The 20332-nt window shown below is 43.0% G+C and overlaps 1 protein-coding gene across 5 annotated transcripts in view; it reads left to right on the top strand.

The window, feature by feature from the left end:
- Positions 1 to 20332, top strand: part of WDPCP (WD repeat containing planar cell polarity effector) — a 373120-nt gene that overhangs the window by 97605 nt on the left and 255183 nt on the right. For all 5 annotated transcript variants that reach the window (XM_088477497.1, XM_088477498.1, XM_088477496.1 and 2 more), the window contains 2 exons: positions 18613 to 18683; positions 18946 to 19005. In XM_088477497.1, the coding sequence (XP_088333623.1) occupies positions 18613 to 18683; positions 18946 to 19005 (131 nt within the window). The remainder of the gene's footprint in view (positions 1 to 18612; positions 18684 to 18945; positions 19006 to 20332) is intronic.

Below are 20332 nucleotides of genomic sequence, written 5' to 3'. Positions count from 1 at the left end.
AAGAACAATTATGCAACCTGCTGGATAAATCACTGTATCTGCGATTTGTCAGTGTCCCTCTGTTGGCAATACCCCTACTATACCTGTTTACGTCCTAATTCTCTTCAAGGTTCTCTTATGCTGGTTAAACACTGGCCGATATATTGGCTGTTCAGTTGAACGGCCGATATATCGTGTGTGCGTCAGTCAGTGTGTACACGTCGGTCACAGAAATATTGGCAGAGGCTGCCGGTGACTGACAGCTCAACTGGGCGGACACCTGTAAATGCCGACGATTGGTAATTGTGTATGCATTTTCCAGTCATCAGATAGGACGGAGGATTGGCCAAATGGATGATCTGTCGTCCTGATGTGTACCCAGCTTGACAGATCTTTGTGTATAGATTCCTTACAGACTTGCAATATACAGCCATGGCCAAAAGTTTTGAGAATGACAAGTATTGGTTTTCACAAAGTTTGCTGCTTCAGTGTTTTTAGACCTTTTTGTCAGATGTTACTATGGTATACTGAAATAAAATTACAAGCATTTCATAAGTGTCAAAGGCTTTTATTGACAATTACATTAAGTTTATGCAAAGAGTCAATATTTGCAGTTTTGACCCTTCTTTTTCAAGACCTCTGCAGTTTGCCCTGGCATGCTGTCCATCAACTTCTGAGCCACATACTGACTGATGGCCGCCCATTCTTGCCTAATCAATGCTTGGAGTTTCTCAGAATTTGTGGGTTTTTGTTTGTCCACCCGCCTCTTGAGGATTGACCACAAGTTCTCAATGGGATTAAGGTCTGGGGAGTTTCCTGGCCATGGACTCAAAATGTCGATGTTTTGTTTCCTGAGCCACTTAGTTCTCACTTTTGCCTTATGGCAAGGTGCTCCGTCATGCTGGAAAAGGCATTGTTCGTCACCAAACTGTTCTTGGATGGTTGGGAGAAGTTGCTCTTGGAGGATATTTTGGTACCATTCTTTATTCATGGTTGTATTCTTAGGCAAATTTGTGAGTGAGCCCACTCAGTTGGCTGAGAAGCAACCCCACACATGAATGATCTCAGGATGCTTTACTGTTGGTATGACACAGGGCAAAGACTTTTGGAGGCTGGCCTGGTGTCAAGAAGGGCAGCAAAGAAGCCACTTCTCTCCAGAAAAAACATCAGGGACAGACTGATTTTCTTCAAAAGGTACAGGGATTGGACTTCTGAGGACTGAAGTAAAGTTATTTCTCTGATGAATCCCCTTTCAGATTGTTTGGAGCATCACCATGAATAAAGAATGGTACCAAAACATCCTCCAAGAGCAATTTCTCCCAACCATCCAAGAACAGTTTAGTGACGAACAATGCCTTTTCCAGCATAAGGCAAAAGTGATAACTAAGTGGCTCGGGGAACAAAACATCAACATTTTGGGTCCATGGCCAGGAAACTCCTCAGACCTTAATCCCATTGAGAACTTGTGGTCAATCCTCAAGAGGTGGGTGGACAAACAAAAACCCACAAATTCTGACAAACTCCAAGCCTTGATTAGGCAAGAATGGGCGGCCATCAGTCAGTATGTGGCCCAGAAGTTGATTGACAGCATGCCAGGGAGAATTGCAGAGGTCTTGAAAGAGAAGGTTCAACACTGCAAATATTGACTCTTTGCATAAACGTAATGAAATTGTCAATAAAAGCCTTTGACACTTATGAAATGCTATTCCATAGTCACATCTGACAAAAAGCTCTAAAAACACTGAAGCAGCAAACTTTGTGAAAACCAATACTTGTCATTCTCAAAACTTTTGGCCATGGCTATACTGTTCAAAGCTAGTTGTTTATTTGGGTGACTGACCTTGGATAGAGGACTTTTGCATGTAGGTTTTTAATTAACATCTGTGTCTTCGGGGCTGATTCTGAGTTGCACACAAAGGGGGAATTCAATTAGCTGCGGCAATTTAATGCAAGCTAATTTATCCCCTGGGGCTATCCAATTAGTCCAGAAGTCAGCCCGCCGCTCTGCACTTGACGTGTATTTCTTTTCGGGTCTGAGATATTCGTGATAATTGGCCAGTTACTAGGCGCAAATAGTCGGTTAACAATGGTTCGGGACCTTTTCACGGACTCTACGTGTTAACTCCAGATAACAAATAATTTATTGGAGCGAGAAAAAAGGGCTGTAATTGAATAGCCCCAGGCATTAAAGCTGGCAGCTACAACCTTTTTTCAGCCCTAATAAATTATTGGGGATAATTGAACTCCCCACAAAATGTGTCTGTAGTTGCGGACAACCGCGAAAGCCTGATTTACTACCGTATGCTAATGCAAGAATCCAAACAACTGTAGCGGGGCTTTGTGCATCTGCTAGAAAGCCACACCGCCCACTGATGTTTCACCGGCATCATTAGTATCGGCATGTGCACCAACCCCATGCTACAGTAGGTGTAAGAGGTCTTCCAGAAACAGGCTTCCCTTCCCTGGATCCGTCAGAGACAGGCTTCCCTTTCCCGTATGCCTCCCTTCTGTGGATCCGTCAGCGACAAGCTTCCCTTTCCCGTATGCTTCCCTTCCCTGGATGCGTTCGAAACAGGCTTCCCTTCCCTGGATCCATCAGAGACAGGCTTCCCTTTCCCGTATGCCTCCTTTCTGTGGATCCGTCAGCGACAGGCTTCCCTTTCCCGTATGCTTCCCTTCCCTGGATCCGTTCGAAACAGGCTTCCCTTCCCTGGATCCGTCAGAGACAGGCTTCCCTTTCCCCTAAGCTACCCTTCCCTGGATCCGTTAGAAACAGGCTTCCCTTCCCTGGATCCGTTAGAAACAGGCTTCCCTTCCCTGGATCCATCAGAGACAGGCTTCCCTTTCCCGTATGCTTCCCTTCCCTGGATCCGTTAGAAACAGGCTTCCCTTCCCTGGATCCGTTAGAGACAGACTTCCCTTTCCCGTATGCTTCCCTTCCCTGGATCCGTTATAAACAGGCTTCCCTTCCCTGGATCCGTTAGAAACAGGCTTCCCTTCCGTGGATCCATCAAAGACAGGCTTCCCTTTCCCGTATTCTTCCCTTCCCTGGATCCGTTAGAAACAGGCTTCCCTTCCCTGGATCTGTCAGAGACCGGCTTCCCTTTCCCATATGCTTCCCTTCCCTGGATCCATCAGAGACAGGCTTCCCTTTCCCGTATGCTTCCCTTCCCTGGATCCGTTAAAAAAAGGCTTCCCTTCCCTGGTTCTGTCAGAGACAGGCTTCCCTTTCCCATATGCTTCCCTTCCCTGGATCCGTTAGAAACAGGCTTCCCTTCCCTGGATCCATCAGAGACAGGCTTCCCTTTCCCGTATGCTTCCCTTCCCTGGATCCATTAGAAACAGGCTTCCCTTCCCTGGATCTGTCAGAGACCGACTTCCCTTTCCCATATGCTTCCCTTCCCTGGATCCGTCAGAGACAGGCTTCCCTTTCCCGTATGCTTCCCTTCCCTGGATCCGTTAGAAACAGGCTTCCCTTCCCTGGATCCATCAGAGACAGGTTTCCCTTTCCCGTATGCTTCCCTTCCCTGGATCCATTAGAAACAGGCTTCCCTTCCCTGGATCTGTCAGAGACCGACTTCCCTTTCCCATATGCTTCCCTTCCCTGGATCTGTCAGAGACCGACTTCCCTTTCCCATATGCTTCCCTTCCCTGGATCCGTCAGAGACAGGCTTCCCTTTCCCGTATGCTTCCCTTCCCTGGATCCGTTAGAAACAGGCTTCCCTTCCCTGGTTCTGTCAGAGACAGGCTTCCCTTTCCCATATGCTTCCCTTCCCTGGATCCGTTAGAAACAGGCTTCCCTTCCCTGGATCCATCAGAGACAGGCTTCCCTTTCCCGTATGCTTCCCTTCCCTGGATCCATTAGAAACAGGCTTCCCTTCCCTGGATCTGTCAGAGACCGACTTCCCTTTCCCATATGCTTCCCTTCCCTGGATCCATTAGAAACAGGCTTCCCTTCCCTGGATCTGTCAGAGACCGACTTCCCTTTCCCATATGCTTCCCTTCCCTGGATCCGTCAGAGACAGGCTTCCCTTTCCCGTATGCTTCCCTTCCCTGGATCCGTTAGAAACAGGCTTCCCTTCCCTGGACCCGTCAGAGACAGGCTTCCCTTCCCCATATGCTTCCCTTCCCTGGATCCCTTAAAAAAAGGCTTCCCTTCCCTGGTTCTGTCAGAGACAGGCTTCCCTTTCCCGTATGCTTCCCTTCCCTGGATCCGTTAGAAACAGGCTTCCCTTCCCTGGATCCGTCAGAGACAGGCTTCCCTTTCCCATATGCTTCCCTTCCCTGGATCCGTCAGAGACAGGCTTCCCTTTCCCATATGCTTCCCTTCCCTGGATCCGTTATAAACAGGCTTCCCTTCCCTGGATCCGTTAGAAACAGGCTTCCCTTCCGTGGATCCATCAGAGACAGGCTTCCCTTCCCCATATGCTTCCCTTCCCTGGATCCGTCAGAGACAGGCTTCCCTTTCCCGTATGCTTCCCTTCCCTGGATCCGTTAGAAACAGGCTTCCCTTCCCTGGATCCGTCAGAGACAGGCTTCCCTTCCCCATATGCTTCCCTTCCCTGGATCCGTTAAAAACAGGCTTCCTTTCCCTGGACCCGTCAGAGACAGGCTTCCCTTCCCCATATGCTTCCCTTCCCTGGATCCGTTAAAAACAAGCTTGGAATGTACATCTCCCTACTCATTAATAAGTCCTCAGTCAATGAAAAATCCTGCTTAGCCCTTTACATATTTGGAAACGCGGCAGCTAGGACATAGGGTTACTGCACACACATTACTGCTGTGGCTGACCTGTGTATCGTAGTGTTACTTCTAGGTCTACTACTATCTACTATCTACTGCTACTATTCTACTACTATCTGCCCTTTTCCCAAAGGATCCAAAGATGTATGTCTAAAACTATAATCTACTTATTTGTACAGTTAAGTACATTATATCAGTGTGTTCCCTTCTGGTAAATCACCAGATACATGACGTTGGCTGTATTGACAAATAAAAAATAGACAAATACGGCTATAACATTAGTAGATTACCATCGAATTGCTTCATTTTATAAATAATTAATCTCAACAAGACAGAAAAACACAGTGACACAAACCAGAAGCACAACAAAGAGTAGAGCCCCTAATAAGCTGTATCAGGTGACACTTTGTGATCTGTCAGGCAGGTGAGCTGCCGGCCCTGCCCCTTGTGATGCACAGTTCCCACCATACCATGTTCTTTTCTTGCAAGAGATTTTCTTTTTTTCTTGTTTTACCGCCGAGTTGTACACTCCTGCCTTAATCTTTCCTTTAACTGGGATTCCAAACTCCTTAGGTATGGCTATGAGACTTGAACAATCTTCAGTAGGATATTTTCTCACACTGTTCTGCTTCAGTATAGTAGTGTATCAAGGCAAGCGTGGAACACAACTTTCTCCAGCCACAGCCAAGAAAAAGCCAGTTCAAATTGCAGCATTGTTTCTATGATGGATAGAGCAAATGTTATTTACTATTGAGAAAAACCCACGTCAGCTGTGTGAGCTTTATATTAATTTTGCGTGTCTGTGTGGAGCCACATCTAAAGTTGTTTTGCCTAGTTTGTGTGTGTATGTGTTATACATACACAATCAAAAATGGCATGTCCTGAGCCTGTCATTCTCATTTTGAACTATGGTTCACGCCTTCTCCCCCTGCTAACAGCTACCGCTGTGGTTGCAAGAGGGAAGGAAAATTATATATAGATACACACATACATACCGGGGTAACGGCTGCAGTTCACTTCAACGTTTTAGTCAACAGACTTTCGTCAGGAAGCATGTAAATAATTCACTTACCTATATACTCTAAGAAACACCAAAACTGCAGCTTCTGACGTCATCTCGTCACACAGTGGATGCGAAACTCACTGTAGGAACAAAAGTAAGCATTAGTGAACAGCACCATTACCCATAACAAGATACAGTTCAACATGGACCTAGACAGTGTGGAATAACCAATACAGGGAACTGGTAGGCACACATCAAACATATATACACAGTATATATATATATATATATATATATATATATATATATATTCCGGAATTCTCTGTGGGAGAAATGCAGTTTTTTTAGATGCAGCCTTAATGTAAGGCAGGGATGGGGAACCTCCTGCCGGGGGCCATATAAGGCCCTCTGTATCTTTTGGTCTGGCCCTCAGAGCTTTTTTCTGATAGCCTCATTTGGCTAGCAGGGTGCCTAGAATGGCACACTGCAGCCAGAACCTATGCAGCAGTGCCACCTGGAGCGTCCTTAGGACGCTTCAGACGGTCACACCGCTGCCCTTGCAGCTCCCCGGAGCATCCTCAGAGAGGGGGCATGGCCTAAACCAGGCCCGCAAATAATGTTATTAATATCAAAATGGCCCTCGGCAGAAAAGAAGTTCTCCACCCCTGATATAAGGGCACGATTTTTCGGAAATTAAGTTAAGAGGGGATGTCCAAAAAACTCTTTCTGCCAAATATCTTAACTATCTGACGATTAGTTTCCGAAATATCGATTTTTAAATTTATTAAACTATTTACTAATCGCGGCTTATTTATTCCAGTTTATTTTAAGTATTACTGGTGTTTATTAAGGAATCACCACAACATTTGGACACCTATGGCAACTTTTCCTCTCGAATCCAAATATCCAAACCAAATTACTTTATCTGCCTTACGTTTCGAGTTACAGCAAAGAGGCAAGACTTTGGAACAGAATTAAAAGCGCTAGGTGAAATCAACATTAGATATCCCAATGTTTTTAGGTGCTTAACAAAGGTATACATTACTACCACAAAAGAAAATCAGCATGGCACTCTGTTTCATAGTAGAGAAAAAAAGTTGACATTCGATTACTGTTGTAGCAGAAATAGTCTTTTTGACATCCTCTCTTATAATCTGATCTGATGTGGAATGATCCATATATATTATATTACAGAGAAAGTGAAGGTATACCTAGCACCTATACATACACAACCTAAATAAAATAAATATTCAAGTGCCAATTGTGATATAAGTGCTTTAGTTCATATATGCACTCCCCAAATACAAAAAAGAGGGGTAACTTGGTACTAATAAGTGTAATGATGAATTACACGTAGAAACATATATTTTAAGTTGAAAGTGACCCCTAAAAAGTGCTTTTAAAGTGATAAATGCAAGAAAATGCAATAAGAACAAATAAACCAATAAAGACCAATAAAAATAGAATATGGAATAGCTTAACGTTGTTTCGTCTTCAGACCATTCTTCGGCCCATAATTGAAAAATTAAAAATACCATTGTGCGTACTTCTTAAAACCAGTATCTTACTATGCATATGTTATTTAGGACACAATTATCAGCAAGTGTCTACTAGTATATTGAGGTAATATATTACGAACCTTTAACAAAATGCACAGATACTTCAAGGTTTAAAAAAAAAGTATATTTAATGCACAAAAAAATTTAAAAATCAGCAGACATATAGTAAGTAACAAACGTACAGTGTTCATCATCAATTGATGAAGTCTGAACTACAGACGAAACGCATTGGAAAAAATGCTTCATACCTGACTACATGATATTGTACAGATAAGCTTTTTATATTTGGTACACTGTATGTTTGCTACTTATAGGTCTGCTACATTGTTGGCCATAACATAGATAGATAGATACTTAAAATAATCATCTATCTATGTCAAAGAGAGAAAGATATATTGATATACATCAATATGTGCATTTTTCTGCACTGCAACAGGTTGCTACATTGGATGTGAGGTGCTTAAAGCTTGTCACACTGGCTTTGCAGAAATATGCAGATTGGTTGATTCATACACAAGGCAATCAAGTGGTGGTACAGAAACTCAAATGCCTGGAAGCACGGCTGTGGCTGAGGACCCCATGTTGCCTTCCAGTATTTATTTATTTTTTTAAATCATATTCTTTATTAAGAAATTTTAAAGGTTAAACATTACAAAAGTCATCAAATACATAATAAAATACATTATAAGAAAGTAAATACAAGTGCAATTTGTTTGCAAGCTTTTACAGTAGTACCAGTACATCTGTTCAGTAAGGAGTATATAGGATTCGGCAAATATATAGAAGAAAAAAAATATATAGAACAGGCTAACATGAATATTCGCAAAAGAGAATAACAGTACACTGCGATAATAAACATAAAATGGCCGGATAGCTAACAGGACAATAACACCAGCACAGACCCACCCATGCACATCTCACCTATAGTATAAATAAGGTTATGTGACTGTGGCAGCGTTACCGGCAGTCCCACTTATCGTGAAATTTCTACATGGAGTTATGGGATTAAAAACATATGTATTTCGTGCTTGATCACAACATTAACCAAGATTCTCTGTTTAAACGGGTCGGGGGGGTCAACCGAAAATCAGGACCGTGCCACAATCACCTTGGCCAATGTGGAGAGACACATGGTATAACGATACAGTATCATCGAGTGCGTCTCTTCTAGGTCAAGGCCAAATAGACAGATTTTAGGGCTAAAGCTGGGCAAAGAGAGAGCTGTAAGTAATATATCCTTCTCCTCCCGACAGGGCAGAGGGAGTCCTCCCTAAGGCCAGCACATTGCAGAGATACAGGCGTACGATACACTCTGTGCAATACGTAGAAGTGTACCTGCTGATACCGAATACAGGGTGTAGTGAATTTTATCAAACCCAAAATTTGTGACCAATGCTCATCAGAGATCGGACCTATATCAGTTTCCCACTTCATCTGAAGGGGAGAAAGCAACTCTGGGAGCAAGTTATCATTGAGGGTGGCATAGACAGAGGACACTCTGCCCTTAGAGCCTAAAGAAGCCACTAAGGATTTAATGGGAGAAGGCGATAACACAGAAGTGGGACGAGTAAACTGTGTTTGTATAACTTGCCGTAATTGCAAGTATCTAAAAAAGGCTGTATTGGGAATACTAAATTCAGTTCCTAACTGCTGAAAAGATTTAAAATGCCCGTCACTGTACAACTGACCTAGAGTCGTGACACCTTTTAAGAACCATATGTTGTCCATCGACAATTTACACAACTCAGGATATGAACTATTAAACCACAGAGGGAAATCCGCATCTAAATCAGACTAATCAAATAGAGTGTGAACATATCGCCAAATCAACAGAGCTTGATGAAGTACAGGAGGCAAACCAGTGGCAGATACGCCATGGAGTAAAAACAGTAGCAGTGTAAGAGAGGAACCCACTCGTTCAGCCAGATAACCCGACAATGTCAAGCCAGCGGAGCCAGTTACCCAATCTGACAGGTGGACCAACTGAGCGGCTGTATAATAGAACTGAAGGTTAGGAAGACCTAGCCCACCAGAAGCTTTAGGTTTGTACAGAGTTTTAATAGATACTCTAGCCGACCCACTCCCCCAAATAAAAGATGTTAGATAACCATAAATGACCGAAAACACTCTTTTGGGTACATAAACTGGAGAGTGCTGCAGGATATATAAATAATTGAGCTGAATAGACATCTTAAACAAATTAATACATCCCAAAACTGAGAAGGGTAATTTTTTCCAGACGTGAACCTTCGCTTTAAAACTGGCTGTAACAGGATCAATATTTTGGGATACATAATCCGTGGCCTGGGGTGTAATCCAAACACCCAAATATATAAACTTTAAAGTCCACTGCAGGGGGTAAGGCAGCTGCCCCTCATCTGGAATACAGCCAGAAATAGGGAATATATTGGACTTCTCCCACTTGATAAGCAATCCTGAGAAAACACCAAATACATTAACACATGCAATAGACAAGCCCACGGCTCAATGGTCCTTGCAAAAAGGGCAGGGGATAGCTGACAACCCTGACGAGTCCCCTTCGCAAGGGGAAAGGGTGCTGACTTATATCCATTAACAGACACGCGGGCTGCTGGGGAAGAGTACAGGAGCTGAATCTAATGAATAAGACTAGGCCCAAAAGCGAATTTACGGAGCACAGCCCAGATGTATCTCCATTCTACCGAGTCGAAGGCCTTGGAAGCATCCAAGGACATCACCACTGCCTCCTCTCTAACAAAATCACTTCTCTGCAAATGATAGAACAGTCTGCGAAGACTCGGGACCGATGACTTCCCTGGCATAAAACCCGTCTGATTGGGATGAATAATTGACGTAATCACTAGATTTGAAACGTGTAGCAGGTAATTTGGCTAATATTTTGACATCTGTGGTTAATAGTGAAAGGGTCAGTAAGACTCAGGGAGGGTGGGATCTTTCCCAGGTTTGGCTAATACAATAATAAAAGCCTCAGACATGGAAGAGGGAAGGGAACCCCAGTCAATCAGAGAATTTAAATAAATACAGTAAGTACAGGATAAAAATATTTGAATTTTCTATACACCTCCACAGGGATTCCATCACACCCAGGGCTTTGAAAGTGGGAAGAGAGGAAACCGCCGCCTCAACCTCCTCTAATGTAAATGGAGCATCGAGACACTCGATAGCTTCCTGAGAAAGACACGGCAGGGCAATCTGGCCCAAATATTCCTGAAGCTGTTTGGCTGAGTATCAGTCTCTGGAAGTGTATAGAGAAGAATAATATTTACAAACACCTCTGCAATGCCAGCCCCCGAATGACACACTGACCCTGAGAGTCAAGAATGCATCGGATAATATTAGTACGAGAGTCTTCCCTTGCCAGAAAGGCCAACTAACTGCTCCCGACTTCAGCCCGGAAGTATTGCTCATGTCTAGATAAAAGCAGTCTACATTTGGATTTCTCAAAGAGATACTTCAACATTCCCTCTGAGCGCCCATCCAAAGCTCGCGATCTAAAGGCGACTGAGATAGGATATATTGAGCTTCTAGTTGCTGATATAAGAGCTCTAGGCGGGTCTCCTCCCCTCTATTATACATCTTAATTTTAGAAACCCTTTTAATAAAGGAACCCTGCATATAGGCTTTGAGGGCATCATGCTTAGTAGTAAAGTTTGGGTGGGAGGAGTTGTCAGAAGTAAAGCCTTCCCGTGCTGCAACAAGTTCGGAGCCCGTCCCCATTAAAGATAGCCAAAATGGGTGTAATTTCCAATAACGAACCCCCTTATCTTGAGATGTGTTCAAAGTAAGTAGCACAGGAGAATGATCAGAGATTCCCCTATACAAATAAACTACCTCAGATGCTGCAGAAGACCTAATAGAATAAACCAATACTAGGTCTATTCGGGATAACGTATGGAAGGAAGTAGAATGACAAGTATTGAGTGGCAAAGGGATTCCGTTCGCCAAATGTCAATCCAACCCAATTCACCATCGGGATAACGTATGGAAGGAAGTAGAATGACACAAATATGGAGTGGCAAAGGGATTCTGACTTTGCCAAATGTCAATCCAACCCAATTCATCAATTAGACTGGCAGACGGAGTGGGGGAGGGAGAGAATAAGGCAAAAGTAGCACCTTCCTGCCAACGATCCAAATAATGCTCCATAACATTATTAAAGTCACCCACACATATCACAGGAGTACCCGGGGATTGAGCAATAAATAAAGGAGCTTGACGTAGAATCTCACTATTTATATGGGGGAGGAATATAAACGGCCATTATATGAAGAAGGGTTCGATTGACATTAACATGGAGAAAAACAAATTTGCCATGGGTATCAACCAAACTGGACTCTGATTGAAATTGCTTGCACTGACTTTTTAATAAGAACTGAAACCACCCTTGCATTATGTGAAAATGTGGAATGATACATACATATATCCTATCCAAGGCTTAAGAGCCAACACTTTGCTACCATATAAATGTGCTACCATATAAACTTCTGAGAGACGGATGATATCGGCACGGTACTTCTTAACCTGGGACATAACAAGAGAGCGCTTAACCTTATCATTTAGACCACGAACATTCCAGCCAAGTAGGTGGAGTTCCTCAGTGCTATCAGTCATAGGGTCTCAGAAGAAAGGGGGTAAACATATGCAGCACCCTGCGGGATGGCTCTAAGCGGGCCTGTGCAACCAGCACAATGTAAAACTGCACATTATATCTTGAGAAACAGTGGAAAACAATAGAAACAAAAATTGCACATACATACGCATATTGATGACATAAGAAAAAAAAACATACGAACCCAACTCTAACCCACCCTGTATAACCGTCAAAACCTGAGGTATACCTAGTCCCCATGCCCTATAACAAACCCCCCCTAAACTAACCTAACAAACAAATGGTTTCTTGCTAACCCCTAGATAGAGCACAAATTAACGAGGGTATAGGGAATTAAACCCTATAGCTGTATCCAGCAGAAAACAGAATTGTAATTTCTCCCCTGGTGGAATAATCAAACATATATAGAACATATAGAAAATACAGGCCAGCATTATATATCAGACAAATATAAAATACGCATGATATGATACGAAACTCCAGAGCACATGTGCTCATATAAACTGATGCATATACTATTGGTAATATGCAGTGTAGGCACCTAGAAAGTAAGAACATCTAGCTAAAAAAAAAAGGAGTCTCAACGAGGAGCATGGGGTTGCCGGTCCAACCAGTGTTCCGCATCCTTGGGGTTAGCAAAGAAATGGGTGTAATTGTCGTGTACTACTCTCAAACGTGCAGGCACTAACATGGAATATTTGGATATTACGATCACGGAGTTTGCGCTTGACTTGCAGGAACTGCGAGCGACTCCTTTGTCCCTCTAGTGCAAAGTCTGGAAAAACTGATACAGAATGATTTTCAAATTGCAGTGGGCCATCAGTATGGGTTAGCCGGAGAATAGTGTCCCAATCATTGAAATGTAGCAAGCGGGCAATGAAGGTTCTAGCGGGAGCACCAAGCGGAGGAGGTCTAAAAGGGAGACGATGTGCACGCTCCTCAGCAAATTGGGTACTGAAAGCTTCCCGTGTGAACAATTGAACCAGCCAGTTCTCAAGAAATTTAATTTCTCGGGTGCCGAGCCCTCAGCCCTCTCAGGAAGCCCGACAAGGTCAACACTATTGCGACTAAGTCGCCCCTCAAAATTGGATAGCTTGGCCTGGATGGACGCCACTTGTGACGATAAGTCCTCATCTTTTTACAAGAGCAATTCAGCTTTTTAAAGGAGAGGTGGCATCCGAAATACGGTGCTCAGTTTCTCCTATTCTCTCCCTTATCTTTTGTAAATCTTGGCGAAGAAGGGACACATCAATCTGTACTTGGCCAATCTTATCAGTGACCCGTTGTTCAGAGGCAGAGATGGCTTGCAGAATTGCTGGGTGGAATGTGGTGTACCACTATGATTAGCATCATCCTCAGCATGTGGAGAGGGGGGTGGGGGGAAGGGGCAGGACGGGAGCACCCGCGGCTGGGTGACAGGCACTGGTACAGGCCCCACTGCACACCACCACGGATAGGCAAGCCACAACACTCCGAATGCTTCAGAATGGAGCACCGGAGACTGCAGGAGGGGGTCACACAGCAGCGGAGGGGATGTTAACCCTAGACCACCAGGGGATCAGGATGAGAAACTGAGTATCTGTGGGAGCTACAGCTAGACGCTGTTACTCCATCCTGAGCCAAGCCACGCCCCCAGGTTATATACCGCCTTCCAGTATTTTTAGCTTTTGTACTCCACCCATAAGAAGTTATTCTGTAACAAATGGAAGAGTGTTAAGTAGCTGCTAGCAGCCTTACCATTAATCAGGGTTGGATGGTTTAAACCAAATGGTTTTTAAAAATAATAAAAAAAAACACTCAGATTTTTTTTTTAAGTATGTTGTGACTACTACAAAAAAAGCCTATTATAAGAGATTCACCCTGATATTATTCCACATTCTTGTTGCTTGTGGTCTTCATTTCAGTGAGTTGAACAAATGCAGTAAATTCACACACAACAGATAAATAGGGAGGGTGAACCAGATCAGAGAGGTACTTAGGGGCCTATGTATCAAAGGTTGATGAGAGATAAAAATTGTGAGAGAAAAAGTGTTAACCAATCAGCTCCTAACTGTCATTTTTCAAACACCGCCTATAAAATGTAAATTAGAAGCTGATTGGTTGGTGATTTCTATCTCACAATTGTATCTCTCATCAAGCTTTGATACATAGACCCCTTAATCTGCCTAGCATCAGCTAAAGGGGGATATCCACTACTCGAGTGTAGAACGACTGTACGATTACAACAGCGTAATTGTTTATTATACCGTGCAGTGGATAATGTGCCCACACTGTACGATATGTCGTTAGTGCAGGCACCCTCCCTCATCTCCGACGTGCACAACCTGATGATCTCGTCAGGTTGGCCTGCATGTTCAGATGATGATAAATGCCGAGAACGACCAGCGGGAGTGCGCATCGCTGGTCGTTGCCGGCAGAATTACTGCACGATTAATGAACAATTTAATAATGTCGTTATCGTTCAATTGTTCACTTTAATCGTGTTTTGGATATGCGCCATAAGACTCTACAAACTCCACCCCTAACAATCCTATAGAACAGGAAAATACCACAACTAACATTCTGCTTCCTACATGGTAAAAACTCCAACCCATTAAAGTGGCAATACACAGAGAAACACCTCATGGTTTAATCTCATGAGTATTTCAATTCAAAACCTTCAGTCCTACTGAGATGAGTGAAAGGAAGAAATACTAAAGCTGCATACACACATAACGATTAAATTAATGAACGATTTTAGTAAACGATTTTCTACCTTGAAAAAATGAACTAAAATCGTTTACTAAAGTTGTTCATTTAAATGTAATGAACGATTTTAATGAAGTACAAACGATTTTTGCATACTAACTTAATGAAAATCGTTGAGTTGACAAGTCTGACTGAACTACAAACGTGAACGCGCATGAACAATAATCGTTCATCGTTTGACGCAGAAAGTGAACGATTTTTTCAAATGATTATCGTTAAACGATAATCGTTCAAAAAATCGTTGTGTGTGTGTATGCACCTTTTGGAATAAATGTAATAGAGTGCGGGAATACATGCGAGTAACCAAGCTGGTTTTGCCTTTAACATGCTTGCTGCTTTAAATACCGGAATGCTCGCATGTATGCCTGCAGCGGCGCCGGCTCGCACTCTATTACATTTAGCCCTTAAGGTGCCCATACACGGTGTGATGCACCGAGTAGGGCGACTGCCGATCTGTCGGCAGAGGGATTGTGCTGTCACCGCCGGCAATTGTGCGGTCCCCGCAGACCGCACGATATACCGGCTTACCCCTCCTTCATCTGAATGGGATGTACGACCCCGCGGGAGCGCCCATACATGGCACGATATAGCACCTATATACGTATATCGTGCTGTGTATGGGGGCCTTTAGTCTTGCTATCTTTTGATGAGATAAAAAAATCCTAATAACTTTGTTAAAAATCATTAAAACATAGTTGATCAAGGTTTCTAATACATAGCAATGTTTTGCAGTATTAATATAATATGCAGGATCCACTTTTTTTCCATTAAAACATTAGTGAAAAAAATGGTTTAAACCAAAAAATGTTAAAAAAATATATGAAATATATGAGCTAAAATGTGACTTTTGGTGGAAACTATGCTGTATGTCTGCAGAGGGGGAGTCACAGTGGATAATTAAATAGCAAAATTATTTATGACTTGACTATTCCATTTTAAATTCATGTGTGGAGGGCTGACAAGATTTATGTATTCTAGCAGAGTTTAATATCTTCCTCATTAATTATACTGATGAGTATTAAAACCTGTGTTTGCATATTAGACCAAAATGTAATTTAGGTATACTGGTCATTTAAGATACTTAGAATCCGGTAATGAAAACTTTGTCTACAGGTGTGTGAGAGCTTATACACCATCAGTGACCGATTTACCACCAATTGCAAAAGTCCCCCATTAGCTATAATTTTATCTTCCTCGTGGGGCTGAAAACTCATAGTTAAATACTTACGTAATAATTAACAATTTAACAATTTGCCTGTTCCAGTAAGGATCGCTACTGCGGTTACGCACGCAATTGGACAATTGTTGTGTTCTGCGTATGCGTCGCAGTGCTCGTGCGCGAACCAGCCACTGTGATCGGAACTGCGATCGCTGTGACTACGCAGACCCATCGCAGAGTGAGTGACAGGAAGTGCCATTTGTGAGAGGTGACGGGGGGGGTCCTGGAAACGCAGGCGTGCCAGTGCGTTTGAACGTCGTTGCAGGGGCGTGCATAAATTATCCACTGCAATGCCATATGCAGCTTGGCCTTTCACTGCGTGCGATAAGGCCTTGTGCAAGTATACGTGAGGCTGCGATTGTACTCGAAGTTACAGATGGTTTCCTTATGTAGTGCATGCAACGGTATAGCGATCGCAATGGATTAGCATATTGCAGTGAGACTGCATGCGTAATCGCAGCCACGATCCTTACTTAATCAGGCCCAATGTCCATTTACTGCCAGGTGTGGGCCCTAGTTTTTTGGGGTATTTCCCCCCAAAAAAACTACTTACCTTATATCAGCAGATACCAACCGCTTGGTCAGTATTTTAAGGTACACCCAAATGATTGCTTTTGAACAATGTACTCAGGTCTTGTTAGTAAATTGGACAAAGGATCCATCTATCCCTACACCTTGGCTCTTATTTTGTCACATTGACAGCGAAGAAATGTGTCCTAGAAACAAATGTGAGAAAGTTGATTTGCGTATTTATCCATCCGATATATCTATTGCTTTCCAAGTTTACAGCAGCAGCAATACGGTATGGTGAATTTATTTTACTGGGAGTTTAACTTACATTCTATTCCAAATTGTAATTTGTTTAAAGTGCTCATTTGGAAAAGCCAGAAAATGAAGTAGAATTACAGAGAATGGTTAGTGGCTAATAAGAATGGCAGCAAAACTTTATTCCTGGAATTCAGCAGTAATTGATATTTTGTTATAGACTGGAAAATCGCTAAAAGTATCTGCTCGCTCAGGCTTTTCTTTTTTTTGTAATTCATGTCTATCAATTAGTGATTTTGCAATCATTGTACATTTTGCTGCTGCCAAATGGTGGAACAATATAAATGTCATCTTTGTTGTACACTGCTTGTGGGGTACATCTGCATGGTTGCACCTATGTAAAAAACCTATATCAGTAAAACCATGGTGTCAGCTGGGTAGCCCTATTTTAGTTAAGCTGGCCACACACTAGACCAACTTTCATCCAACCATCCAACTAGCTGATTGGTTGGAATGAATATCTGGTAACGTATGGAGTAAATGTGATCAGCAATTTGCTCCTAAATGCCAGAAAACAGATGAATATGGTCGTCAGACAAGTTTGTTAAACGTTTGATCTGAGCAATTTGTTCAAACAACAGTTTTGTCCATTTTCCGGTGTTTGGGAGCAAATTGCTGATTTTCATTCCAACCAATCAACTAGTTGGATGTAAGTTGGTCTAGTGTGTGGCCAGCTTGAGAGTCTGGACAATATTTCCTAATTTACATGATGCATGTCTTCTGAGATATCTAACATGCACAGACTTTAGGCCAGACAGCACGTTGCCTTCTGCACGTTTCCAGGAGGTAGTGGAAAAGGTCATAACAATAATTATTTATTATTCCTTTATCAATTTGGGAATAAAGTAAACACCAATGTATGCAGTCCCCTAAGTGCAGTGCATGTACTGTAGGGTTGTGTAGGCTTAATCCGTCAATAAAGGTCATTCATGAAAAGTACAGGACCAGCGCCTCCTAGGATTATAATGCCATCGTCCCCTATGTTTGTGTAAGAGCAAACCTACTAGAGAACAGATGAATATGGAGGCCAAGGGCACGGTAACCAGAGATTCAACGTTTAGAATAGGAGGAGCCGGGCATATCCACTGGGTGTTTCCTTGTGGAGCGCGGGTAAGTGTCATACATTAGTTATACACCAACATGCAAGAATGAGATTTGGTTTTACAGGATGAGATTGTAGCAGCTCACACAGCGTATTTGTGGTGGTCTCAGGCCGAGGTTGCAGGGCAGTTTGCTCGCTTCCCGCTTTCAAAAACACAAAAGTGTTATACGTGTATTAGAGAAAACCTTGATATCCTTTCACTCTCCGGAGTCATTTAAGACATAAATGAGACTAAACTGAGAAGAAGTATTTGAGAAGAAAAAAGGGAACTGAAAATGAATGAAGAGTTGTTGGTAAAGTACAGCTGTGCCCTCATACACGCCCCTCTCGGCGTGCCAGATCCCGTGCGCCTTTGCTTGTAATAAGAGTTTTCTGCCCGCAAATGCATCTTAGTCGCAATGCTATTAGGCTGCACTGATTCATTTGATATGTGACACTTGTATATCTGTTTGTGACGCGAAAAAGATACTTGGCGCAAACAGAGTGGCATGGGAGCTGGCAGCTCACTCACTCCAGGTGTCTCATGGCTAGCTGTGCTATGTTCTTACTCTTTGTACCATTAGCTCACAGATCTATGTTGTGGTAACGGCTGCCATAACTTGCATGTTTATGAATGTGTTGGATGCATTGGTGCCAATAAAGAGCTCTGCAAGCTTTGTATGTCTAGCACATTTTTTTAATTGACTTTTATTGCCCTTGCTAAATAAAATCAGGGTTCTCCCCTGCGTGACAGATGCTCTACTTTCAGCCTGCTGCTACACAAAGCCCATTGCATTTCATCAGCAGTTATTAATTCCTATTTTTTTCCTTCCTATTTTTTTAAAGCGCGAGGCTTCCCTTGGGTTCTGAGGAACAAGCGCCCAGAAAGGCTGCGAGACAATCTCACGGAGCTCGAGGTATGTTTTTGAGAAAGTTACAAGAATGGCAACAAACAATTCTCCTTTCAATCACCTTTCAGCAGCTTTAATTTTCATAAAGGATCAGGCATCAGAGTGATGATAACAGCGCTTTTGTCTAGAGAACTGTTCTACAACAGTTGCATCTTTGTTTATGTGGCATGCTAATCTCTCCCTGTTTGGAAAGCTGAAGCACTTTAACCGATGGTAACAATGTATACAGCCGACTCTCACTAACGGACTGTTTTCTCTTGTCCACCAGGAGCTGATGCAGAGCAATGATTGTGTGCTCAGCAAATGGAAGAACAAATATGTCGGTCAGGTAAAATGTTTTGACATGCCCTTCCTCCAAGTCAATGGAGCTGAACACTTCTTCGCTGATTGAAGTTACTGTTTTATAATGTAAACCAGCTTGGAAAACAATATTTGTTGCAATTTTTGCTTCCCTGCTAATGACAAGTGGCTGCATATTGTCAGCATTATACTAGGGCAGGTTTAGGCAACTTGTAGCTCATCAGCTTCTGTGTAGCTACATGCCCCAGCACGCTCTGCCAGCCTGTGGGCTGGTGATGGGAACCAGTGGCATCACGAGGAGGCACTTCATGTTAGTAAGACATGATTAATAATCACCAGGCACTCATTCGTGAACAAATATAGGGCCTGATTCAGAGCCGGACGCTATTTGCGCTCGCTCGTTCAGAAAATAGGGGTGGCTATTCAAATGAACCGTTCGCTCTTTGCGGTCTGTTCACGCCTCTATGTCTGAACGAGCGTACAAAACTTGCGGTCGTTTTTTGAAAAAATACGCCCCCTGGCCGCTCGCATCCTACGTCATGTCCGCTATTTATTAGATTAATCGAGTACATCGACCAGGGTATGAACTGCTCGCTATTCTTGTGGTTGGTTTTTGCTACCACAATTTAGCAAGCAGTTCTGGCTATAAAATAACCCAGTGACGTGGTCAATGACGCTGCTGTATTAATTATGCACACCCATAAAACGCCCGTTTTGACCTTTAAGCACGCCTGCGTTCGGATCTCCACTCCCCGTTTCAAGTACCTTCCCCTGTTACCACCCACATACGCCTCATTCTGTCACTCAAAATAGCAGGCATTCGCTATTTAGCGAACAAACGATTTTCGGCCGCACTGACTGGTTCGCGCATGCGTATTATGATCCGTACGCATGCGCAGTTGGACAAACATCGCTCGGAGCGAACGAGCGGCCGCTTACGAGCGGCTCTGAAACAGGCCCATAGTTCAGTCTGTGCAATGCCTGCCTCCACTTTGTGCAGATATCTGCTCTTTATAGACTGTGAAGTCATTGTAGAAATCTTATTAGCCACACGGTTTACGATTGAGACTGTTGGGAAGATGTCAGCCCAACTTAAAGTAATACAAAAAGCTGCATGCATATTAGGTTCTTCCTTCCTCATTTATATACATAGTTAGTGGACACGACCCAAATCCTATTGACCGTCTGCATTTAAGAAAAATATATATGCATTTTATTAGTATTTTAGATCTTCTTGGAGACGCATAGTACCTGGCAAATGTGTTTTGAGCAACCTGGTGTCTTCCTGGACACGGGAAAAGTGATCTCATACAGATCAATATTCCCAAATGTTATAATGTCACGCTGCTGACATG

Source organism: Taudactylus pleione, unplaced genomic scaffold (assembly GCF_031769625.1).
Source record: "Taudactylus pleione unplaced genomic scaffold, aTauple2 ptg000201l, whole genome shotgun sequence".
Taxonomy (NCBI): domain Eukaryota; kingdom Metazoa; phylum Chordata; class Amphibia; order Anura; family Myobatrachidae; genus Taudactylus; species Taudactylus pleione.
This window is presented reverse-complemented; position numbering and strand designations above follow the sequence as displayed.